The 25,705-nt window shown below is 46.0% G+C and overlaps 1 protein-coding gene across 2 annotated transcripts; it reads right to left on the bottom strand.

Annotated features, from left to right (window-relative positions):
• Positions 1-1,686: 1,686 nt before the first annotated feature.
• On the bottom strand, positions 1,687-25,244 carry LOC102257920 (chromosome unknown open reading frame, human C8orf46). 2 transcript variants are annotated; one of them, XM_005866336.2, is made up of 6 exons: positions 24,472-25,244; positions 18,920-18,975; positions 12,265-12,415; positions 7,404-7,465; positions 4,591-4,688; positions 1,687-2,796 (listed from the first exon to the last, which is right to left on the bottom strand). In XM_005866336.2, the coding sequence occupies exons 1-6, from the start codon at positions 24,536-24,538 to the stop codon at positions 2,613-2,615; spliced, it is 618 nt and encodes a 205-aa protein (XP_005866398.1). In that variant the 5' UTR covers positions 24,539-25,244; the 3' UTR covers positions 1,687-2,612. The 2 variants fall into 2 exon arrangements, with proteins under 2 accessions (XP_005866398.1, XP_014395282.1); XM_014539796.1 differs by lacking the exon at positions 24,472-25,244 and adding an exon at positions 24,128-24,333.
• Between the last annotated feature and the right edge of the window lie 461 nt (positions 25,245-25,705).

The following is a 25,705-nucleotide window of genomic DNA, read 5'->3' as shown; positions in this document are numbered from 1 at the left end:
AGTGTGGGGCTGAGTCTTAGAACCAGGCTTCCTGCCTTGAGTCTGGTGCTCATCCCACCACCCTTCATGTCCAGGTGTCCTGTTGTATGGCACCAGCGAGTGGGATCCCGCAGGACCACCTGTGGTGGCCGTTTCCTGTCTTCTTCACAGAGGACGTTTACTTCTGGGGAGTATTGCCAGGCTGGGCAGAATCCTGAGTTCTGTGGAGTCTGATGTGAGCAAAAGCTGGCTGATTCGAAGCGAGGCCTCTCCCCGAAGAGGGCCTGGGCCCAGATGCTCCAAGAGCAGGAAACTCAATTAGCTTTTCTGTGGATGGAGTCCGAAACGTTGCTCAGCACTTGGCCAGAGTTCCAGCCACCCCTCCCTGTTTGGGGCTGGGCAGGATCCAGATCCCCTGCCCTTCCTGGAAAAGCACAGGCCCCTCCTTCATCCAACTGGCAAAGGCCTGGCTGCTTGCCTCCTGGGGAAGGGGTTCAGCCTCGTGGCAACCTGTGCTCTGAGGGGCCAGCCCAGGGCTGGCGACTTCCGTGGTCTCCTGGAGTGAGGGGTGTGGGACAGTAAGAGCTTCTCCACTTGGCTTCTCCATGGCCCCCGACAAGGACTAGGAATCAGGTTGGCACAGGCCAGCTGCCCTGTCAATGGTCGTGCTGCACGTTACATTTCTTCTGTTTCCACTCCCTGGGCAGCACACACCTTTCCCCAACCTATATGATCCCTCCCAACAAAAGATATTAGTAGAGAGAATCTCATCTCAGGTCCAAAGTAGCTCCACTCCCCTCCCATAACCCCCTCCACCTTTTTTTTTTTCTAGGCACATGGCCTTGTCTGAAGAATGAGATCTCTCTCCCCAGGCCCTGTAGTGATGCATTTTCCAAAAACCTCTCAACTGAGGCTGACATTATTATAAGAAATTAAAAACTAAATGCAATTCGCATCCTTAGGAGATTCATCTTTTTTGTCTGTGTTTTTCCTTGCTTGTCCCTCAGTCTCTGCCAATTTAGAGTCAAGGTGTCACGTGATTCCTTTTAAAATTGGGCTCTGGCTGCTGCTGCTTTTCCTACCCACTGCCCATCTGCCTGCTCTAAAGGCAACCGAGTACTGGGAGGGGGAGCGGGGGCTGCCGCAGAGAGCGCTCAAGTAAGAACTGAAATATTTGACTGGACTTGGTCCTAGCAGAGGCGATTTTATTACCCTAAATGTCCTGGAAACCCGGTTGCCTCTGCTGTTAGAAGACTCCAGGCTCGGCATTCTCAGATGGCCCTCTGTAGCTAGCCCTGGCATTTTCTGCAAGTGGCTGTGACATGAGTCATAGTGGGCAGTCTCCGGGGAGGCTGGCCATGAGGTGAGCCCAGAGGGAAAAAGCTGCATCTTCCCCTGCCTCAGAGGCGAGAGGCCAGGCTGGGGATGGCCACTGGGCCCTTCGTGGTGGGGACGAAGGGGTCAGCATCAGCAGGAAGGAGGATGAGCCCAGAGAGGACAGGCCAGGCCAGAGCAGGCCCCATCAGAAATGGTCCTGGTGTTGACTGCTGGGCAGGGCCTGTAATATCAAAACCAGCTATGGCCGTAGGTAAAGAAGCAATGAGATCCAGATGCATAATTCTGTCCATTTGGGAAAGCCTTCTCTCTCATGCAAGGAGGGAGCCTCAGGCATACTCTTGTGGTGGTTTATTAATGTCACAAACGAAGCATATTTTATTTTTATTTGACTTGGCCAATAAAAATGTTCTGTACAAGGTAAACACTTCATCATGAAATATTTAAAGTAAAAATAAATAAATCAATTCCATCCTACAGAAATCTCCAGCTACCACATACAAATAGAGGACATCAGTTATAAATTAAATACGTTAAGATAAATAGTCTTAGGGTACTCCGATTGATAGGGTCAGTTTAAATCACCTGTTGAAATCATTATACCAAAGCAAGGTATTATTAATCCCACTAGACTATGCCATTTTAGAAAACATTAGCGCTCAACATTTGATTTTTAATTGCTTTTCTACAGAAAAACTGCACATAAAAGAATAGAGAATTCATGCAATCATGCCAAATGATCCTCAAAACCCATGTTGACGATACTCTGAATCGGATATTTGCCCTAGGAAGTAAATATTTAGTGCTCTGTCATTGAAAAGCCTACCTCGTCAAGATGAAATAAATGCGATACCAGGAATAGTAAGAACCATCGTGTTTCCAGGTGCCTCAAACATCAAGCTCTTACATTTACACAGAAATCACACATATGAGAATGACTCACAAGGAAGACAGAAGAATCACCTGCTTCCTTCCTTGGAGGTCTTTAAAATGGGTTGGGACAATTTTATTTTGGTGTGGTTTTGCTTAAAAATGGAGACAAAAACTTAGGATCTTCCAAAGTCACTGTCAGACCAGGGGCTTAAGCAATTCTAAGAAGGAACTGTCTTCTTTTGCCTTCGAAGGAAGTTCCTTTTGTGCCTCCTAGGCTGGGTGATTGAGTAGTGAGGGACGATGCTATGATGTGTTTGTACCAGGTACTTGCAGAGGTAAATGTGTTAATTTTTAGCACTGAGGCTCCATTCCAATCCAGCGTTCTCCCTCTGGGCAGCGACCTTTGGCACCTGGGAAGGTCACCTTTAGTCGGCCTCAAAGGCGCTGTTGGTCGCTCCCACATACTCAGCCTTCTTCTTATGCCTCATCCACATTTTCCGGAGGATGCTGGGGATGCCGCAGGACACACTTCCTGTCAGTGGTAGGGAGGCTTCTGCTCCCTGGGGAAGGGTTGGGAACTCTTCAGTCATCTTCTTGAGATGCCTGGATCTAAAGAAAAGCCAGAGGTGTGGGGAGGGCAGTCACTTCCCTGAGCCAGACTTTTACGTTTTGCTCTGAAGAAGCATATGGTAGCCTGAGCTCTTATTCCTCCTCTGCTCACACATCCTGTGACCTGGAGGGAGGGTCACTGTTGGGCCCCATGCAGGAATGACACCCCCGGGGGGATCCGCCAATAGGATGAGGGAAGGAGGTGGCCTTGGCCACGCTGGTTTATGGGCCTCAAGTTCTGCTCTTGTCCCAAGTTCCACTTGCCCACCCCTCCCATCTCCACACGATGCTGAGTGGATTTCCCAGAGCATTGGCTATTGGGTTGAATCTTGCCTCCCATGTGCTGTGTGATGTCAGGCAAGTGACTTAACCTCAACCAGCCTCAGTGTCCTCATGTGCAAAGTGGGGATGTTTTCATCTAACTCCTGGGGCTTTTGTGAGGAGGAAAATGAGGAAATAAAGCATCTGGCACATTGTAGGCCTCCATAAATGTTCCTTTTCTCCTCACTTTCTCTCCTTACGTGAAAGAAATGGCCTTACTTGTCAATAGCCAGGGCCCAGGAGCAAATTGCGATGAGAATGTCTGAGCTTAGAGAAAAGAATCTGTTTAGAACCTTTGCAATGCAGCTATGTGGATTGGTAAGGTCAGCCTCTGTTGCATTGTAGTAATTTTTTACTGGTTGACTCCAGCTGTCACTAAAAACCATTGTTGCTGAGAACAATTTGCTTCTAGTACTTATACAATCCAAACGATTGTCTTAGTTTTCAACACTTAGGTCCCAATATGTTGAGTGACTTGGTTTTTATAGTTCTTCCTGGTTGGCTTTCTTTCATCTGGAAGGGTTTTGAACTGGCCTGTTTCCCCTTGGACTCCCACAGTGTTCAAGGTATGCACCACTGGGGTTGATATTTTAGTCCATGGCCCCCCACACATCTGCCCCTAAAACAGTCCTGAGTACGTGTCTTTCCAACTCCTAAATTGTAAGTTTCTTGAAAAATGATAGCCATGGTTTATGCTAATCTCTTTATACATTATCTCATTCAATTCTCACAATACCCCTCCAGAGGGCTACATCCCCAGATTTTGTTTGCCTTTTTTTTTTTTAAATAAACAAGGACATGGAGGTCTGAATAACTTGCCTGAAGTCACAGCAAGGCAGTGGCGTGCCAGGCAAGCAGCAGCACGTGACTGCCACCTGCAGCATGGAGGACGGTGGTAGGGTCACAAATGGACAAGGAGAACCAAGTTTCAGGCTCCTGCCCACCACCTTCTTAGTGTACCATTGAAGGCGGGGAGGGGGCTGCTGGGGATTACTCACTCCTGGGACCCTAGCTGCTGGCCCCTGGATCAGAGGTAACAGTAACATGGGTGGGTGGGGGTGGGGGGGATAAATTTGGTTTGAAACCTTTGACCTTATGTACTTTTTTACCTTTGGGCAAGGGCCATGAACCCCATTCAGGAGGCATTTCTGACCTCAGCCTGCCTAGGGGAGGCTCTGAATATGGCCTGTGATTACATTTATCTAATTAACCCCAAATCCTCCAAATGACAGTTCTCCAAGTCTAATGAAGTGGCGTTAATGAAGTGGAAACCATCAAACACGCTTCAGCTTCATCCTAGAGAAACAGTTACCCGGGGTTATTGTCCTCATTAAGAGGACATTTGCAGCTGGCATGGGTTTCGTGTTAGCATCTTGAGAGTCTGTCAACCAGGCCACCTGTTCCTCTTCTGCCGCAGGGCCCGGAGCAGGTGGGGCGCCCTGCAGGCAGCGGGCCGGGAGGCATGGCACTTACCCTCTTGTCAGAACAGCTCTGTTGTCAGAGCCGCCGGGAGCGGGCGCCTCCAGGACAGCTGTGGGGGCCTTCACTGAGATCCGGGCCACCGGAGGAATCTGGGTTGTGAGGAAGGGGAAGAGAATGTGAGGATGTAGCCATGGTCCCAACTCTGGCATGACTGGAGCCACTGAAAGGGGAATGGCTACACTGAACCACCACGAACCCAGGGCAATAGTCCTTACACTTGGGTGGGCATCAGACTCCCCTGGAGGGCTTGTTAGCTCCGTGCTGGGCCCGCCCGGGTATCGGTTCAGTAGGTGTGATGTGGGCTTGAGCATTTGCGTTTCTAACAAGTTCCTATGTACTGTTAGTCCCAGGACCCCAATTTGAGAAGAAACTTGAGAGAGAGCAGCTCAATCTTACCTGAGAACTCTGTCCCCCTCACACTCCCATTGCCTGTGTCCCCTTTGTTGTCAGCTCCTGCAGGTTCTTGCTTTGAAATACTGCCTAGATTCCTGCCACCCTCTCCATCTCCTCTGTGCAGCCTTCAGGGCCAATCACTTTGGGGCATCCTTGTTTCCAACCAGACCCCAGACCCCTCCTGGATTTGCAGGGCCTCCACCGTGGGGTAGACTGAGGCCAATTCTGCACCTGCTCTTCAAGGCTCTGCAGAGCCGACTCCACCTCATTTATGCAGCTCCGCCTTCTGTCACCCCCATGGGTGTCAGCAGTTTCAGTTCCAGCAGGGCCACTCCTGCCTTCCTCAACGCTCATGCCCAGCTCCTCATCTTCACTGGGCCTTTCCTTCCCTCTCTGAGCAGAGCCTCATCTCTGCCTGCCCTTCAAGCTCACTTCCTCCAGGAAGCCTTCCATCTGGCTGGTGGCCCATGTTGATTTCTCTTGGTCCTTAGGCCCCCGCAGCACTGCATACCACCAGTTCTATCTTTTTATGGTTCTTTACTTGTTTCATATGTTTGTCCAGTATCCTAGTCCCCAGAAAGGTCGCATAGCATGAGGCAGGGCCTGGGACTTAAGCCTTTGGTGGCCCTACTCACCTTCTCTAAAGGAGGTGGTGAGACATGTAGTGAAGTAGAAATTAACTGGTGGCCTAACCTGGGCTAAGTCCAGAGTTTTCTCTGTCAATGGTCATACGCTGTGCTTTGTTCCTCCACCCCATGGCCCACTGAAGGCGCAAGGTCACCGTATTCCTGGAATTGCTGAGAGATTCCAGGTTGAGGACACCATGATTCACCTCCCCCTTCTCTCCTGAGCCGGCCAGAGGTTGTGGGCAGAGTTACTGTGCCACCTTGTGGCCTCTAGGGAGCTCTCCCTCCCCATCATGCCAACAGCCCCGGGAACATCTACCCACTTGCCTTCTTCCCCACTGTCCTTAGTCCCATTTCAGTGTTGAATCCGGTTTAGCCACGCGAGCTCTGAATTGCTCTCCAGTCTCTGATGAGCTGTGGGACCCCAGCCCAACTGTCTCAGGCCCAGAGGAAAGGGCCAAGCCTGCTGCCTCTGTCCTCTGCATTATTATCGCCCCCCTTTTGTAACTGGGTCCCCATCACCACGCTCTCCCATCCCAACCTGCTCTGGCCTCCAGCTGCAGCTACTGTCCGAGCCCAGCCCCAGACCTGGGGGCTGGTGATCCAGGCTGTGAGCACCCTCTTCACTTTAGCGTCAGCCTTCCCCTGGGCTTGGCTGAGCCCAACTGTTCGCGCTGTCATAGCCTGACAGCCTTCCCTCTGTAGCAATGGCCCAGCCAACCTGTTTTCCGTGGTACTAGGTTGGGACAGGGGGCTCCTGACAAAATGGCTTGTCCCATCCCTGCCCGTTGTGTGGTTTTCCTAGGATAGGGGCGACTTAGATGAGCTACTCAGGTTAGATTTCCTCTCAGACCAGGAGCGAAGTACTCACCTCCCTGTACAATTTGTTCCATAAGGACAAGAGGCTGGGCCAGACAATCTGTCGGGTCTCTTGTCCTCAGATGGCATAGTCCAGGAATCTTGAGGGCTGATACTCATTAAGCACAGGCTGCTGGAGCCAACCTCGTCTCCAGCCATGACCCCACCCCCTACTGTGCTAACCAGAGGGTGCCCGTGCTCATGCCCACAGGGAGATGCAGGAGTTCAGGGTGACTCTGAGCTAGACCTGGACATGAGCCACCCGATGGTCCCCCTTCATGAAAGGACAAGCTGCTGGATTGTGGGAGGGCAGGCGACAGAGGGCTCTCAGTTCCCTCAGGCATGTCTCAGAAGGGCGACATTGTCCGAGGTCATACCCTCCTGGGGCACCCCACATGCTCTGACAGGGCGAGGAGGAAACATAAAGGCCTGGCCATTTGGACCAAACCAGATGGGCAACACTTGCCCCAGAGCTCCCACCGGGAGGGGGTCACACCCGTGTGGCCGTGCCCAAGCCTGCCACCCTTCTCCTGTCACAGGTATTGGTCCCTACTGCACATCGCGTCCCATCCTGAGATGACTGGTGTTCCGTGTTTTCACGAAGCTTGAGACCTCTTATATCTCTTTCCCCTGTAGCTGCCCTTGGGAATTAGTCAGGCATTTCCAACTGGCAGGGGCCAGCATAAACATGCTTCTCTCCTCCCCTCCTCCCCCCCGCCCATGTTTGAAATGTATGCTAGGTAACACCTTCTGTTTTCCTAAGAGTTGAATTTCTGGCAAGAAAGACAGCAGCAGCGAGACAGCAGAAACAAAGATCCCTCAGGCCTGCTTTTGTACAACCCTCAGAACTGGCCCAAAGGACACTGGTCTCTCATCTTAGCACAGAGAGGGCACAACAGGCACAGCCACCCAGGCTGAGAGACTCACCAAAGACTTTCCATAGGCTCGATTCCCACACAGATTTGATGATTTGGGTTCAGCAGTCCCCACTGCAAAGGTGAATGAAAGACATGTCACCCAGTGCGCTCTGTCCTGCCTCCCTTGGGTCTGCATCAATTATCAAAGTCAGGAATTTCTTCCTTTAAAAAAATTACCTTTTATATGTAATATTTTAAAATTACAATATTCGTCTGCATTAGCTTCAGATGTACAACACAGTGGTAAGAAAATCATTTACTTTACAGAGTGGTCCCTCCAAAGTTTCAAGTACTCATATATAGCTATCGTGGCACAATATTATTTATTAATTTTTAAAATATATTTTTATTGATTTCAGAGAGGAAGGGAGAGGGAGAGAGAGAGATAGAAACATCAGTGATGAGACAGAATCATTGATTGGCTGCCTTCTGCATGCCCCACACTGGGGATTGAGCCCACAACCTAGGCATGTGCCCTGACCGGGAATCAAACTGTGACCTCCTGGTTCATAAATCAACACTCAATCACTGAGGCACAACAGCCAGTCATGGTGCAATATTATTGACTATATTCCCTATGCTGTAATTTACATCCCTGTGACTGTTGTACTTCTTAATTTCTTCACCTTTTTGCACCCAGCCCAACTCCCCTCCCCTCTGACAGCTGTCAATCTGTTCCTTGTTTCTATTTTGTTTATTTTGTTCTTTAGATTCCACATATAAGTGAAATCATATGGTACTTGTCTTTATCTTATTTCACTTAGCAGACTAGGTCCATGGTCGGCAAACCGCGGCTCGCGGGCCACATGCGGCTCTTTGGCCCCTTGAGTGTGGCTCTTCCACAAAATACCACATGCGGGCACGCACATACAGTGCGATTGAAACTTCGTGGCTCATGCATAGAAGTTGGTATTTTGTGGAAGAGCCGGTATTTTGTGGAAGAGCCACACGCAAGGGGCCAATGAGCCGCATGTGGCTCGCGAGCCGCAGTTTGCCGACCACTAGAGTCTAGGTCCATCCATGCTTGTCATCCTTCTATTTTATGACAAGCTGGGACTTTCTAAAGGCCCTGTACTGGGCAGTAGGATCAGGCATCAGGGCAACTGCTGAGAGGATCACCTGCACCCCTGGTGCTCCTCCAGGGGCAGGAGCTGAGCTCTAATAGGTGCTCGGAGAATATCCCCTCAGCCCCTCCTTCCTTCCTAAGGCGCCAGATCACAGAGGTTAACAAGAATTAAGTCTTTACGGCTGAGATCCCGGATCCATCATTTACCCTGCTGCTCCTGGACACCCCTCTGTGAAAATGAGCAGAGAAGTCCTGCCTGTGGTGGAACCATGGAGCCTCTCGGAGTCCTGAGACATTGGCTATCTGGGAGGTAAGGGAGAACCTGCTTGCTATGCCTTTATCCCCAAGGTCCCACCTACTTCTGAGTAATTTCTACTCTGAAGCCTGCAGCTTCGAGAGTCCAGGTGTTGAGCTGAAGGATCTCCTGGGGAGGGGAAAGGAGTTGGGGTGGGGAGGGAATTTTACTTTCAATAGCGTTCTTCCCTGGGGCAGCCGATGAACCTGATCCTATCACCCACTGCATATAGAAACAAAGCACCTTCCTCAGGAAAACATCTCCACGCCAATTAAACAAAGTTACAAGACTACCAAGGTCAAAACCATGATGGTCAGTGCTCTGGCATCAGTAATGATAACAGCTCATATTTTGGAGTATTTACTGTGTCAGTCACTGTGCTGAGTGTAAAACACATACACATTGTCTGATTTAATCCTCACGGCAAACCTGACAGGTAGGTGTCATCATAATCCCCACTTTCTAGATGAGCATGTTGAGGCTTTAGTAATACATAACAGTTTGGACGAAGCCGGTAAAGATGATATTGGGAATGGCAAACTGCCCTCTTTGATCTTGCAGGACCCGGGGACCCCTTAACTCAGTCTGGGAGGAGTGTGCCAGGTGGGCAGACACAGGGAGGGCAATCTGCATCGAGAAGAGTGTCAGCGAAGGTCCAGGGAAACAGTGTATAAGGGAGTCGTCACAGGATCACACAGCAGCTCAGGGTTGCTCTGTGTCTGGACTGGCAGGGACGGGAGTGTCACAGGAGGTGAAATTGGAGATGTCAGCAGAGGACACGTCCTGGAGGGCCTTGGGCATGGTATGGGTGGTTGCAGGTGGCAAGGACGCAGTGTTTAAAGTCGAGGAATGGTATGGGCAGATTTCGGCTTTCGAAGGACCCTTCCGGTAGCCTCTTGGAGGGAGGGGGAACTGAAGGTCAGGGTTGGCTGTTACACACAAGGGATGATGAAGGGACACCGAGTCCAGGTAGCCCGAGGTAGGTTCCAAGAGGGAGAGATGAGCCATATCTAGGAGCTGACACTGCCAGTGTTCAGTGTGTGAAGTGGTGGGTGGGATGGGGGTGGGGGAGGAAAGGGGTGTTAGGGAAAACATCCCAGTGGCTTGCCTGAAGGATGCATAGTGGCCCCAGCTGAAGAGGTTTGAACGAGGAAGATGAGTTCCGTTTGAAAAGGTTGATTCTGAGGTGCCTCAGGACATCTTGGTGGAGAGGTTCCACAGGTGACCAGTTCTCCCCGGCTCAGGAGGTGGGGTGTCCCTCTCCAGGCACCTGAGGCTCACCTGCTCAAGGCCTCATGGTGAGAGCGTTTCTCAGCTGGGTCTCTGCCTTCAGAGTCCCCACAATTTCCAAGATTCCTCAGGGAATCTTTCTCCCTAGTGAGAAGGCTACAGCATCCAGGAGCCTCCACTGTAGCTCAGAAAAGAAACAAGTCCCCAGATCTGAGATCCCTCTGACAGATCTTAAGATGGTAGTTTACGAAGAGTCTTTGCCCGCCCGAGGCTCCAAGCCCTCCTGTGGAGAGCACTGGGTCTGGCTTTGGTTCAGAAACCCTCCCTCTCTCCCACCCCCTCTAGAATCTATCATATTCGGGAGCTGAAGGTTGAATCAACGCCCAGCTCAATCTTTTTTTTTCCCCTTCTGAACCTGACTAGCACATTCCCTGCATGAACTGAGTGTCACATGTCAGGCAGATTCTCTCCATTTCATAACTTACTGTTCTCCTCTTTCTGAATAAAACACTGACTTGGGTTGCCCAAGCTTCCATAAGCTACTTAGAAGGGAAGAAAAGTGTCCCCTCATATGAGACAGTTGGGAAGACATTATTCTCCGGGGGAGGAGAGCTGAGATTTAATCTCAGTTCTATTGCTAATGAGAAGTGCGACCTTGGGTAGGTCACACAGTTTCCATGGTTTCATTTTCCTCTTCTGTGTGTTGGCAAGGGTGGGTGCAACAGACCAGTGGTTCTCTACCTTCAGTGCGCATTAGAATCACCTGGGCGGGGGGGTGTTGTTAAAACACAGATTGCTGGGCCCCACCCCAGAATTTCTGATTCAATCTCTAGGGTGGGACCCAATGTTTGCACTTCTACCAAGTTCCCAGATGATTCAGCTGTTCTGAGGATTCCACTTTGAGGACCATCCACTAAATCATCTCTAAATCCTTGCTAATCAATTTATTGTCCTCAGGCCAAAATCTTCAGCATCATTAGAAACATAAAATCTGGGGCCTTACTCAGTCTTACCGAATTGGAATTTGCAGAACAACAAGGTTCTCAGGTGATTCTTTTGCACATTAATTTGAGAAACATGGCTCTAAATTCACTTGATGATTTTGTAGTGAAGATATTCTCTTTTTCTCCTTCTACACACATACTGCACCCACCCACCCACCTATATATAGACACAGAGAAAAATTGATCTTCTCTTAATTTGCAAGGCAGATTGTGGTTTTCCTAATGCTTTCACTCTACAGACATATGTATGCACTTCACTAGAGAATATAGATGCTTAATGCATTCCTATAGTAGAATCATGGTTTTCCTAATGCTTTCACTCTACAGACATATGTATGTATGTAATCACTTCACTAGAGAATATAGACGCTTAATGCATTCCTATAGTAGAATCATAAAAAAAAAAATCAGGGTGTTAGATCAAAGAAGCCTTAGAGAAGATGGATAGGTGAAGGGATATACTCAATTGAGTCTTATTTCAATTCTTGTAACATACAAAACTATTGACACACCAAGGCTTTGAGAAAGACATCCCAGACATTCTACTAGGTCTTTTTGGAGTTAAAATATGAATAACTGTAGGCTGTGGGCATAATAGAAATAACCTACACCAGCAAGTAAAGGCAAAATACCATCACAGACTTCAGTAAGCTACAGGAAGATGCCCGTTTCACTGCTTGAGGTGGAAGCCATTTATAAACAGCGTGAAAGGTACGACTGTACTGCTTCCAGCTTTCAAAACAAGTCTGTCCCTGAATTCTTTCATAGATTGTTGAAATAGCCTAAGTAATGTAAGATGGTGAGATCCTAAGATGGTGGTTTACGAAGAGTCTGTATAATGACACACACACTGCCTATAAAATCAATAACGCAGGCTTCTTCTGCTATGTGAGTCATGACTACACTGGTTTTCTCTCCCCAGAACATAAAGACTTTCATCTGAATCCAGCAGGGCTTCCTGCGGAGCAAGATGGTAGATGAAAGCATCTTTGCTCACGACACACACCAGAGCGAGTTTTATAAGTGGAAGGGAGCTGTGTGGGGCTGCTGTAGATGGGGTCTGAGAGCAGGTGCACTCAGAGCAGGAAAGCATGTGTGGGGGAAAAGCATAGTCCCCACACCACAGGTGCTCTGCTCACCTGGCGTGACCGAGGACACTAGGGAGGCCCACGATGCAGTCAGACAAACCACAAGCCAGGACGCAGACACTGCAGCTGCTGCTCTCAGCGAGTCATTGTCCCCCAGGGAGTACCCCGAGCAGGGTCAGTGCACATACCTGGTCTGGCAGGAATCTTGGCGGGGTGGGGTCCCTGCTGCCATGAGCTGTGGAGTCGGCTGAACCTGGGGCCCTCGCAGTCTCGGTGGTCAGTGCGGCGTGGCAGCAGCTCCAGGGGCCGGGAAGCGTACAGGTCCGAGTCAATCACCACCTGCAGGAGGAGGAAGGACAGTCAGCTTGTTCCCCAAATCAGATCCAGGGATCCATGGCCCAGGCCAGGACTACAGCTCTGCAGATGGGCCTTGTGCCGACATGCACGTTTTGGAGCCATCCTTACTCCACTGAATGCTAGGAACAGCGAGGAAACATGGGCAAACAGCCCAGACACAGCTGTTTACTGAACTTCAGGATGTCCAGGGGTGCAGGAAAACGAGGGCTTCGGTGGTCCCTCACCAGCAGTCCCGTCACAGAGTTAGGGTCCTGGGCCATCAGGCCAAAAATCAGGGCTGCTCACCTGCACCCTGGCCTGACAACAGGACGGGTTATTTGAAAGGAGGCTAGCCCTGAAAATTGTGATCCTATGGTCTTTGCAGCTAAATGGATGCCTTTGTTCCCAAGAGGACAGAAGACTTAGGGAAAAGACTTGGGACCCAACTGACTCCCAGATTTGTAAATGTTTTGTTAAAAATATTTTTATTGATTTCAGAGAGGAAGGGAGAGGGAGAGAGAGATAGAAACACCAGTGACGAGAGAATCATTGATCAGCTGTCTCCTGCACACCCCTCACTGGGGATCGAGCCCGCAACCCAGGCATGTACCCTGACCAGGAACTGAAACATGACTTCCTGTTTCATAGGCTGATGCTCAACCACTAAGCCACGCCGGCCAGGCCAACCCTCAGTTTGACACTTTGTGGTAATGTGGGAAGGAGATATCCCTGTTTGCCTTGCTGTATTGGGGCAGAGTACGTAAGTGCCTCCTGTCACTAGTAGAAATTTTAATAGCATAGCTTGCTTTTTTAGTTCATGTCACATACAGGGGTGGGCAAAACTACAGGCTGATGCTCAACCACTAAGCCACGCCGGCCAGGCCAACCCTCAGTTTGACACTTTGTGGTAATGTGGGAAGGAGATATCCCTGTTTGCCTTGCTGTATTGGGGCAGAGTACGTAAGTGCCTCCTGTCACTAGTAGAAATTTTAATAGCATAGCTTGCTTTTTTAGTTCATGTCACATACAGGGGTGGGCAAAAGTAGGTGTTCATGTGGAAAACTACAAATTAATAAACAATAATATGAGAATAAACTCTGTGTTTCACATACTCGCAACTGTAAATCTACCTTTGCCCATTCCTGTATTTATCTACAGTGTCTGAGGACAGTTCATGTCTCCCACAGAGGAAAATAAGGACAGCTGACACTCTTGGCCTCAGTTTACCACAGATAGTCCTTTGCTTAGAAAATTAATATATCCCAAATTCGATCTTATCTAGGGAAGGAAATGAACTCTGTTCGGGCCCCTTTTAGGACCCAGACTTATGTATTCTGTGCCTTTGGAGAAAGCTGACCATTCAGGAGCACTTAGGACCAGTCCTCTTTCTGCTCTGGGCACTGCGGAAGGTGGTGCTTCTGTTTCAGCAAGCCTTCCGTGCAGGCTGGGAGCAGCACCCTGCACGGGACGCCAGCACACTGGGGCTGTGAGACTCCGCAGTGGGTGGTCCGGCACTCAGCACCCTGCATGTACATCCCCTCTGCTCTCCTCCTTCTCTTCCTTCTAGCACTGTGCTCTGCCATGGTGTTGCCCGGAATACTGGACTTCCCTGGAGTAATGCTAGCCCCACCCCCCTGGACACAGGGACTGTTTGACCTAAGGGCACTCCCCCAGAATATGAATCTCCGGGTTGAATAGGAAAGACCCGAGTCTCATTGTCTGACACTTGTAGGGCTCTCTGCTGTTGACCTCCCATTTTATTTTCATTCTTTTGGTGTTCATCTCAGGAAGGAGAAGTGAGGACTGGTGTGTTTTCAGAGCCACTTTGCAGATGGAGAAGGTAAGGCAGGATGTGAAAGCCTGAGGAGTCCATTGGAGAGACCCAGCATTTCCTCCTCTGAAAAGAGGAGCAAAGGTTCCCTGTCAGGCACAAGAACCGCCACCTCCGCAATCCCTTCTCTGCACTGTGGGCTGGGGAAGGGACTGGGGAGGGCGCGAGCAGAGAGGCATAGCGGCTCAGCCCATCACTAGATGTAGGAGGTTTCCTGGGGGTGGAGATGAGGCTGGTTCCTTCCCAGGTTCTGACTTAGGGCCAAGTGCCTCTTCAGGGTATCTTCTCCAATCCCCCTGAAAGGATGCAGGAAAGGACGGAGGAGAGGGGCCCAGCTCAGAGCATTTCCCTTTTGTAGCTGGCCTTGTACTTGGTTCTCATTTCCCACAATAACAGAGGCTCTGAGAGGGCTCCAGGGCTGTGTTAGGCCCACACCAGGGAATGGACAGCTGAACGGATGGTTGTGTCCTCCTGACAGCCTGGCTTATTTTCTGGTCCGTAGGACACAGTCTGGGCTTTCTGCTGCTGCTGTGGGTGGTGGTCTGAGAACAAACTGATCTGAGAGTGGGCTCTTTAGCACCCTGAGTACACAGGTAAGATGGGGAACTGGCAGCAGGGGGTGGGATGTAAAAACAGGGAGTTAGAAAGACAGGTAAGACTTAGGTGATGGAGAATCATCATGATTTGGGGCTGATGGAATCCATAGCAATGTTCTAGCCCAACTCCCTAATTTTACACATAGGGAAACTGCCACCAAAAGAGGCATGTCCCTTCAAGGTCACGGATCTGTCAGGGGCAGAGTCAGGACAAGAACTGTAGTTTTATGACTCCTGAGTGCTCTTTGTCAGACCCACAGAAGTACCTACAGCCAGATAAGAATTTTCCAGTGCAATTGATTGCTCAGTGCATTTTGAAAAATCAGCAGATCACCAGACAAATCCCTCCTCCGCAAGGTTACAATCTGGGGAGAATGTGACATTTGCAATCTCATTTCTCCATCTTTCCTGGATGGTGCCCAAATGCTTATTATGAAGGGGCTGTGAATCAGAGTGACTGGACCTCCGTTGTCCTGGGACTCCTAACTGACCCACACCTTCGTGTAAATTCATTCCTCTGAGCTACTCTTATAATGTTGGTGGCATCAGGTTGATCAGGATGTCAATAAAATTGCCTAAGAATCCAAGGGGGCAGGGAAAAGATCAGAGAGACAGTCTAGAGAAGGAACCATATGTGGCTGTGCCCTGGGTTCAGAAAAAAAAAAAAAAGGAACTTCAGAGGAGTCCAGAGAGAGGGGAAACTGTAACACCAAGGATGGTGCAGAAAGGAAAGAAATATTTGTAAAGGAAGGAAGCTGACATCCACATGGTAGCCAAAGGAGGGAGAACAGACACAAATAAGAACTTCAGGACAGAGAGAGTCGTAAACATTGGTACATTAGAGCAGTTGCAAGATATGAATCATTTTCTCGGGAACTCAAAGGGAGAAGAGGGCCAACTGGATGAGGAAACGAGATCAGAGCCAATTCTTTCTTCTTTGGGCCTCTCTTTCCCCATCTTTGGTGGATTAAGAGACCTTTCCTGTCTTTCCTAATTTGAATGTTCTCTACAGCTGGGGCTGAGTTTTATAAGCAAAGGATGAGTCAGGCTGTGAGTGGAAATCAGAAATTCAGAGGAGAGCTCAAAGGGCAGAGGGCATTGGGAGGCTATCTCACCTGGAGGAAGACTGTATATTTGAAGACAGGGCCCTAGCTTCTGATTTTTTTTAATCAAAAGCAATTTTTATATGTATTTATATACTTGAGTCATTTTTTTCCCCTCTGAGTAAAAATATTTTAGAGAGGGGAAGTCAGAAACCATAAACATAGCAGTCTTTCTCAAAAATTTCCACTCCCAGGAAACCTGAGAGCACGGTCTACAGTGCCTGGCTGAAGTCAACGGGATATTCCAAGAGGCTGTGCCCATGCTTTGTTGGCTTTGTGTATCTCATGTCCATGTGGCTTCACCTCCACGATTGAGAATTGTCTCCTTTGTTTAGGTTCTAAGTCCCCTGAGAACTTTCTTCCCTAGAGCCCTAGAAAGTGTAGTGATTTATTTCCATTTTAAAAGTTTTTGTAACCAGTGTTCTGTCCTTATAAAGCCAGTTAATACTGGTGTAAGGAGTGATTCAGACAGGAACACCGTTTAAGGTTAGAAATCCAAGAACTTGGTTGAGAACGAAATATTCCTAATCCCCAAGGGATCATCCCTGAGTTATGAATGATTTGTGGTTCTCTCAAATCCAAGGCAATGCCAAACTCAAGGCCTTGACTGAAACGTCCGTTGTGAAACTTAAACTCTGAATTACCTACAAACAACTGCTACCCTTTCTATTCTTGGGTACACCCACTAATTCTTAAAAGGCAGGAGCATTTTTCTACTAGTGTGTGGGCTTAAGTTTTCAGGGCCCACGACAACAAAGAAATTTTCCATCCATTGAAATCCCCTTTCTTTCTTACTACATAAAACATTTGCAAAAGTTATTTTAAAAAGATATGCAACTGACAGAAAAAAATGGGCAAAAGATATGTGTAAGGAACCTGGAGTAAAAAAAAAAAACATTTATAAAAAGATGAATGGTATTAAAGAAATGCAAATGAAAACAACACGATATTTTCACCCGTTAGACTGTCAAAGATTAACAACATTGATACCATACAGTATTGGCTCAGGTGTTCTGGTAAAGATACTTTAAAAACACAGTTGCTTAGAATTTGGCAATGACTATATAACTTTTTTCAATGCTCATATACTTTGATCGCTTTCTTTTAAAAAGATATATTTTTATTGATTTCAGAGAGGAAGGAAGAGGGAGAGAGAGATAGAAACATCAATGAGAGAGATGATGAGAGAGAATCATTGATCGGTTGCCTCCTGCACATCCCCTACTGGGGATCGAGCCTGCAACTTGAGCATGTGCCCTTCACCGGAATCGCACCCGGGAACCTTCAGTTCGCAGGCTGATTCTCTATCCACCAAGCCAAACCAGCTAGGGCCTTTTTTTTTTTATTGAGACATAATTGATATATAAATTGTGTAAGTTTAAGGAGCACATGTGTTGATTTGATAACCCAGAATTTAATATCTATGAACATATCCTTAAAACATTTTCATAAGAATATAAAAAATATGTTCTAGATAGCTAGAAATGCATAGAACTAGAATTTAAGACCAGGCAGTCTGACTCTTAAGTCTACAGACCTAACTACTGTGTTCTACAGTTCGTCAGGACTTATTAATACTATATTTTCTATCTTCATAATGTTTCAATTTTTTAAAATTGATTTTAGCATGAGGGGGGGGTGAGGGGGACAATAGGGGGATAAGGAGACATATGTAATACCTTAATCAATAAAGAAATTTAAAAAAGAGGAAAAATAAAAAAAATAAAATTGATTTTAGAGGGAGAGGAAGGGAGAGAGAGAAACATTGATCGACTGACTCCCACTGGGGATCAAACCTGTAACCTGGGTACATGCCCTGACCAAGAATTGAACCTGTCACTTTTTGGTGTACCGGACAATGCTCCAATCAACTGAGCCACACCTGCCAGGGCATAATGTTTCAATGGGGACATACTGCTCTGGATATTACAAAAATAATAAATGTACATAAAAACAACGACTAAATCCCATCTCATTCCAAAGACACTTAATTATTTTTTAATGGAGAATAAGTTTTTAAAAATTGAGATACTTAGAAAATCAAAATGCTGTTCTATGAAAAATTGTGATAGAAATAGAAATTCCAATATAACCAAGGGGAAACAATTAGGAGTTAAAATAAATCTTTTACATTAAAGTACAGAGAGGTATTGACAACTTTCATATAAAGAAATCTGTAAATAAAATGAGAAATTTTCATCACCAGTATTCTCTAAAGACATGTAAACTAATTATAAGGTAATGCATACGTTTACTAAAGTAGCAAAAGGTCATACAGAAAATTAAAGCCAATGTTGGTGAGGCAGGAGGTAAATGACAAAGCATGGCTGCAAGCCTGGCAATTGTTCAGAATTCCTGGTCATATGTGACAAAACGGTAGGCAGGAACCATTTTTTAAAAATCACTGTTATTTCTCCCCATGTAGCTCAGTGTCTCTTACGTATAACAGGAATGCAAATATTTGATGGATCGATGAATGAGTGAGTAGATGGATAGATAGATGAAACTATTCTTATCCTTTTACTTGTTAATTCTACTTTGAGGCCTATGCACCAAAGAATTAATCCAAAAAATAGTATTTTGTACAAATAAACTCATTGCACTGCTATTTATAACAGTGAAAAAAATGGAACATTACAAATGCCAATAATTGGAGAATACTTAAGTTAGGGTACTATACCCACATTGTGGACTCTGTTTAAATAAGAAAAAAACCCACAGTAGATACAAAAGGAGATTTACTCTCTGTGTCTGGGAAAAATGGCAGAATTGAGGGGTCCAATTCAGAGCTGTGTTCTGTCTGGTTGACATTTGTCAATTATTTTGGTTAAGTGGAGGCGGGAGAATGCAGCAACAACAACGTGGGCTACAGGAAACCTTCCTGGTTATATTGAGAGCAGGAGAGAGAGAGTGAAGACGCGAGACAATGCTTTTCAAATAACAGTCAATAGAGATATCAAAACTGAAGTTTCCTTACATTCTTGGTCAAGAGGTGTTGAGAGCTTTTGACTCTTCTTCTAGCTGGACTGGACACTGTGAAGAGAGATAAAGGAATGGTTTTAGAGAATACCCGAGAGGCTGACATAACTACAGTAACAAAACTGAGAGGGTTTGCACCTGGGATGAGGGAGGGGCAGAGGACAGGGCCTGGGAAGAAGAGGCAGGGTGCAACTGCAATTTTGGATGTTACTTGGTTGAGTGCACCAAAGTGCACAGCAGCATTATTCACAATAGCCAAAAGGTGGGCACAACCCAAATGTCCGTCACCAGATACTAGTAAATGAATAAAATGTAGTCTATATATTCAGTAGAATATTATTCATCCTCAAGAAAAATCGAATTCTGATAGATGCTGCAACATAGATGAAACTTGAAGACATTAAGCTGAGTGAAATAAGCCAGACACAAAAGGACAAATGCTGTAGGAGTCCACTATATGAGATACCTAGAGTAATCAAATTTATAAAGACAGAAAGTAGAATAGAGGTTTCCAGGGGCTGGGAAAGAAATAGAGAGTTTAAGGCAGGGATTTTCAACTGGTGTGCCACAAGAATTTTTAAAACATGCTCTACATGATTATTTAGTCAGGAGCACTGACCTCTTTCCCCTTAGATTGTTAAATGAAAAAATGACAACAGTCATCTGGTGTGAATGCCCCCCTTTTTTTCTTATTGAATTTATTGGGGTGACACTGGTAAACAAATTATACAGGTTCCAGGTGCACAATTCCACAGCACACCATCTGTACACTGTATTGTGTGTTCACCATCCCATTTATCCCCTTTCCACTTCCCCCTACCCTCTGTCCTCCTGGCAATCACCACATTGCTGTCTGTGTCCATGAGTTTTTTTCTTCCTTTTTAAAATTTTTTTAGAAGTTCATTCTTTTTTTTTTTTTTCTCAATCCCTCCACCCTCTGTGAATGCTCTGTCTTGAACCAAAAATATATAGGTCATATAATAGAGTTGCATCTTATTGGTCCCATTGCATAATAAGGTTGCATCTGATTGGTTAATTCTTGGTACCAGAAATCCTTATATACAAACTAGAGGCCTGATGCATGAAATTTGCGCAAGGGGCTTGGCCCTTGCAGCCCTGGCTTCATCCATAAGGTCGTCCGGAAGGTCGTCTGTACAGTTGTTCTGCTGTTCAGTCTAATTAGCATATTAGCTCTTTATTATATATGATTTAAGCACCCGATTCTTTAAAAAGTCACTTTGGAGCAAAAAGAGTAGGTAATTACTATTATTATTATTATTATTATTATTAATTATTATTTTTGTAAATCATTCAAAACTATACCTATTTTTGTCATATTGGCAAAAAAATATATTTTTTGGAGTGCCACAGAATTTTAGTAATTAGCTTATGTGTGCCATGAGAAGAAAAAGGTTGAAAATCGCTGGTTTAACGGGCACAGAGTTTGTTAGGAATGATGACAAAGTTCTGGAAATGGAGAGTGGTGGTAGGTACACTCCAATCTTAATTTTCTAATGGCTACAGAACTGTATACTTAAAAATGGTTAAATGGTAAATTACATATTGTGTATATTTTACCACACACATAAAAAGCTTTAAAAATCAATTAACCATAAAAAAAATTAGTTGGTTGAGAAAAGGTGTGCATTTTGTTGAAAAGGGAGACACCCAGGCATCTCTTTCCCACATTACTTCTAGAATGGTTTACTTGGAACCGAAATCCCACCCAGTCACACCCTGCCTACATCTGAAAGGACCTCTTGCCGCCTGTCAGATCAGTGATCAGAGGAGGGCTGTGCAGCCATGACACCCACCACCAGGCATGCAGTCAGCAGCCAGGGCTCCGCACTCCTTTCGCTTGGGTGTGAATCTGAACTTGACCACTTGCCAGTTGCGAGACTTGAGCAAATTACTCATCCTCTCTAAGCCCTCACGTTCCTCATCTGTAAGTTAGGGGTAATTACACCTACCTCAGAGGGCTGCGGTAAGGATTAAACAAACTAATTTGTACTAGTATATAGCCTTTGGCCTACCACCTGCCAAAGAGTAAGTTCCCAGGAATTAATAGTGGTTATTATGATTTTCCTCTTTCTCTGCAAGATGAGGGTTGGTGGGAGGAATAGGTGATAACTTGTAGAGAGCATTCCATTAGAGTGTCTCTTTCTGGAGTTTTCTCCAATTACTCTTTCCCTTATTCCCCTCCCCATCATTGTTTATCTCCAAGTAGGTTATTTTGAACGCTGTGGTACTATTTACCCCAGAATTAAACCCAGTCTGGTGTGCCCCAGGAAATAGCTGCTGGTATAATTTCTTGGTAAAACCACAGTTTTTATCTTTTGTGTTTACTGTGAATTGTGGCTATGAAACCTTTCCTTGAAAGGTCTCTCTTTCTCCAGAAAGTAAAAAGACATACTTGTCCTTAGTTACATACAGATTTGTTTTATGTCCAGTGCCTTTAAAATATTTAAAAAACTCCATAATATTTGCTGTGGCCATAAAATACTTAAGTGCCTTTAAAATACTTTAAGGAACTTCATAACATTTTTGTGAGGTATTAAGACGGCTCAGCTAAAAAAAAAAAAAAATCACTATTAGGTTGAACCCAATACATGGGTGTTGGAAAGAGAGATATAATACAACAATAATAAATGTAACAATAGCTCTGGCCAATTTGGCTCAGTGGATAGAGTGTCCAACTACAGACTAAAGGGTCCCGGGTTCGATTCCGGTCAAGGGCACATGTCTGGGTTGTGGGCTTGATCTCCAGTAGGGGGCCTGCAGGAGGCAGCCAATCAGTGGTTCTCTCTCATCATTGATGTTTCTCTCTCTTCCTCTCTGAAATCAATAAAAATATATTTTAAAAAATAAATGTAATAATAACTCCCCATGAAGTTTTACTAGGTGGATGGCTTATTTGCCGTATCTCATTCACACCTCCCAGCAACTCTGTGAGGCAGGTGCTCTTCATTTTTTAAAAAAGTATTTATTGATTTGAGAGAGAGAGATCAATTTTATTGTTCCTCTTATTTATGCATACATTGGTTGATTCTTGTATGTGCCCTGACCAGGGATTAAACCCACAACCTTGGCATATTGGGACGATGCTCTAACCAACTGAGCTACCCAGCGAGGACATAGATGCTCTCCATTTTATAGATGGGGATACTGAGGGTTGTGGTCATACAGTTGATGGTGGAACAAGGCCTATGCTGTTAACCACTAGGCAGCACTGCCCATGTGGCTGAACCTGTGCTCTGAAAATGTTTTGGTCTTTGGCCATTGAATAAGCAGGACTAAACACTAGCATCTGGGAAAGGGCATATCAGGGAGGGCTATAACCCTTGTTAGATGAAATCAAACCAACCTATATTTCTGCACTGTCTTCTCTCACTGAGGGCCCTCTACCTGATGATGGCTTTAGAGAAGCAAGTTGCAAAACAAGAAGAAGGAAGAGGCAGACTTCTTCCATTTCTGGTCTAATATAAACTACAAATACTCCTTTTCTAGACAACGACTTCCTAAGCAGTGACACGTGCATGAATACCAATGAATACTTGGTTTTGCATCACAAGATGGCCGTGAATAAAAATGGCAAGAAAGGAATATGGGATTAAATATTTATCTTTGACCTAACATATTCATTGTGGTAAGTACGGAATAAAAATGGGAATCACTTTGTAAGTGATGTACTTAATGGTGCTCACTATATGCTAGGGGCTATTCTAGATGCTTTATATAATTTCTCTATATCTCATACCCCCCTCCCCATCATAACCCTGGGAGGTGAGTTCTAGTTCCCCCTTTTACAAAAGTGAAAACTCAGGCCCAGAGAGGTTAAGTAGCCTGCCCAAGGTCACACAGTGCAGAAGCAGTGGCAGTTTTTGACCACTATGCTAAGCACATGAAGTCAAAGGTCCTGATTTGAATAATTTTATTCATGGGAAGTATGATATTGCTCCTGAGCTGCATAATAATTTTTTAATTAAAAAGAGCCATATGGCTTTGATTTTTTCTCCCTTTAAAAATGTTTAAATGGAAAAAAAGACAGAAAATAGACATACTAACATTTCCTTCCAATTTGTTTCTTTCTCATATAAAAGTAATAAAAAATGAGAGGGCAAGTTTAGGCCCCTTCTGTCTTCCCTCCCTCCCCAGGGATACTAAGATCACCAATTTTATCCATATCTTTCCAGCCTATGTTTTCACACTTTTCTCATAATATGTACCCATAAACAATATATGGTATTGTTTTATATTTCCAAACTTAGTCCTTGTTATCATACATATATTATTTTTCAGCCTGTTTTTTTTCCACTCAACATGATGTTTCAAGACCTATGTCCATACACACAGATCTAGTCCATCGTTGTTGACTACTGTGGAGTATTCCATAGTGTGATGACACCACATTTTACCCCTTCCCCTCTTCAAGGACACTTAGGTTCTTTTCAGTTTCACTGTCATAGCATCAGCACCACCGTGAGCATCTGCGTCTGAGAGAGAAGTGGAACAGCTGGGTCAGAGGGTCCTGACCACCTTGCCTCTCCAAGTACCTTTCAGTCTCCAGAGAGAGTTCTAGCTCCTGCATGTGGACTGACTCCTAGCTCCTTTTCTCTCTGGCATTTTGGCAATAGATGTCTAAAGCTTAATTTACGTTCTGCTGGCTGTCTCTTTGTGGCCAGGCTGAACTTCTCCTCCGTACCGCCCCCCTCCCCCCAGCAAGGGCCCAGGGAAGAAGAAAGGAATTGTTTGAACAGGGGTCACAACACCAGCAAACACCCAGCCCGCTTCATTCAAGTCTGACAATGAGACCAGGGCTCAGCCGGAGTCCCGGACTCTCCCAGCACGTCAGGGGCTGCAGGGACAGAGCAAGGGCCGCAGGAGAGAGGACAGAGGTTCAACAGACACCTGTCATCATCTGAGCTCTCACTTGAAGCCCCTCCCTCTACTTGACACCGACTTGACACCATTGGCCTCGGAGGACAAGGGCTGACAAAGTCACACTTCTGGGTGGCGCTAGTTCCAGGTTAAGTTTGGGAGCGTGGCCCTGGGGTCTGGATAGAGGCCAGCCAGGGTTAGGGCATTATTTGACCAATTCCTTGGACTTTGGGTCACTGAGGGGAGTATTTCTCCTCATATCTCACTGCACAGTTAGAAATCAGATTTGTGAGGCAGCTGGTTCTCATTTCAGGACCCACTTGCTCACTGGAGGAGATGAAAGAATCTTTCTAGCTGCTCAGGGAATTTTGTCTTCACCTCTGTTTCCTCCAGCAATGGCTTGCTGTCACTTTCATTCGGCTTAGTGGGTTGCAGTATCGAGTTAAGTGAAACAGGAATATTTAACTGTCCTTCTTTTCCCCTCCATGGATTGTTTCTCAATGATTGATGTTTATCCTTTTCAGAAACAACAACAACAAATATCATCACAACCGAGAAGCGGTCAGAGCTCAGAGACCTGAGGGGGAACCTTAGTAAAACAGCACGTGATGGCCCTCACCCTCCAGCAAAAGGTGCCTCATTAAGGGAACAGTCAAGGACAATTTTACTTACCCTTGGAAGGAATCACAGTGGTGAAAACTTCGATATTTTCGTCACTGCAGCTATAAATCTGATGCATCCTGTCAGCCTTCTCTCCCCTAACGTGCCTGGGAACCGGAGGCCTCTCTGTGAACCCCTAGTTGCAAGGTTTCCTACTCCAGTCTGGCTCGGGGATCATTGTGCAGGTCCACAAAAGACAGGCTGGTGCTGTGAGCTCATCTCGTTTCAGTCTTCGCTGCAACATTTTCTAATCCCATCTGTCTTTTTTTTTTTTATGAATCCTATTATTGCAAACCTTTGATTGAGCGTGGAGGCTTCAGTCCCCTCCCAGCCAGGATGTATTTAACATTTTTTATTTTGCCGTGTCTGCCTGCCGCAGTGAATTTGGAAGTCTTTTGTGAAGTGATGAAGTGAAATCGCCTACTCGGTTAGCGCCAAGCTTGGCTGGAGAATTTCACCGTAAAGGAAACGTGATCTTCGGTAACAGCAATTCTCCTTTTTCTTTCACTTTTTTCTTTTCGCTCCAGAAGAACTGGATATCCAATAACTTGTCATGTATCAATTTGGCTTCCTTCAAAATTTCTATGTTAAGCAAAAGGACTGTTTCTCCACAGCATTTTCGCCTCCCACCAGTGCACAATAAGGCTGACATTTCTAGAGAGCTCTGTGCTTAGCATCTCCTTGTACAACCTTTCAGGTGCTTGCAGGATGTGGGAACAAGCAGTGTCCCCACACTCAAGGTGCCCAGTTACAGGATGGCTATATTTTTACCCTGTATGTTGCATATATTATACACAAAAATAAGGTTGAAACATATGTGTGTTATGTCCTCATGCACTGCCTTTCATGACAGTATAGATTTACTTCTTCATATTGATAATGATAATGATACAATAATATTTACAAAGAGAGTTGGCATTTCAACTTTGCTAAGAGCTAGGAAGCCCGACATATAATCTCATTTACTGCCTACAACTACCCAAATAAGACTATTTTTGCCACCTTATAGGTGAGAAAAGGAAGACATGAAGAAATTGAGTAATTTGCCCAAGATTAAAATACCTAGTTCAGCCAGGCCATTGTGGGTCAATGGTTGAGCACTGACCTCTGCAACCAGGAGTTCATGGTTAGATTCCTAGTTAGGGCATATGCCCAGGTTTGGGGCTTGATTCCCAAAAGGGGGCATGCAGGAAGCAGCCGATCAATGATTCTCTCTCATCATTGATGTTTCTATCTCTCACCTCTC

The sequence above is a fragment of the Myotis brandtii genome, unplaced genomic scaffold (genome assembly GCF_000412655.1).
Source record: "Myotis brandtii unplaced genomic scaffold, ASM41265v1 scaffold23, whole genome shotgun sequence".
Classification (NCBI taxonomy): domain Eukaryota; kingdom Metazoa; phylum Chordata; class Mammalia; order Chiroptera; family Vespertilionidae; genus Myotis; species Myotis brandtii.
This window is presented reverse-complemented; position numbering and strand designations above follow the sequence as displayed.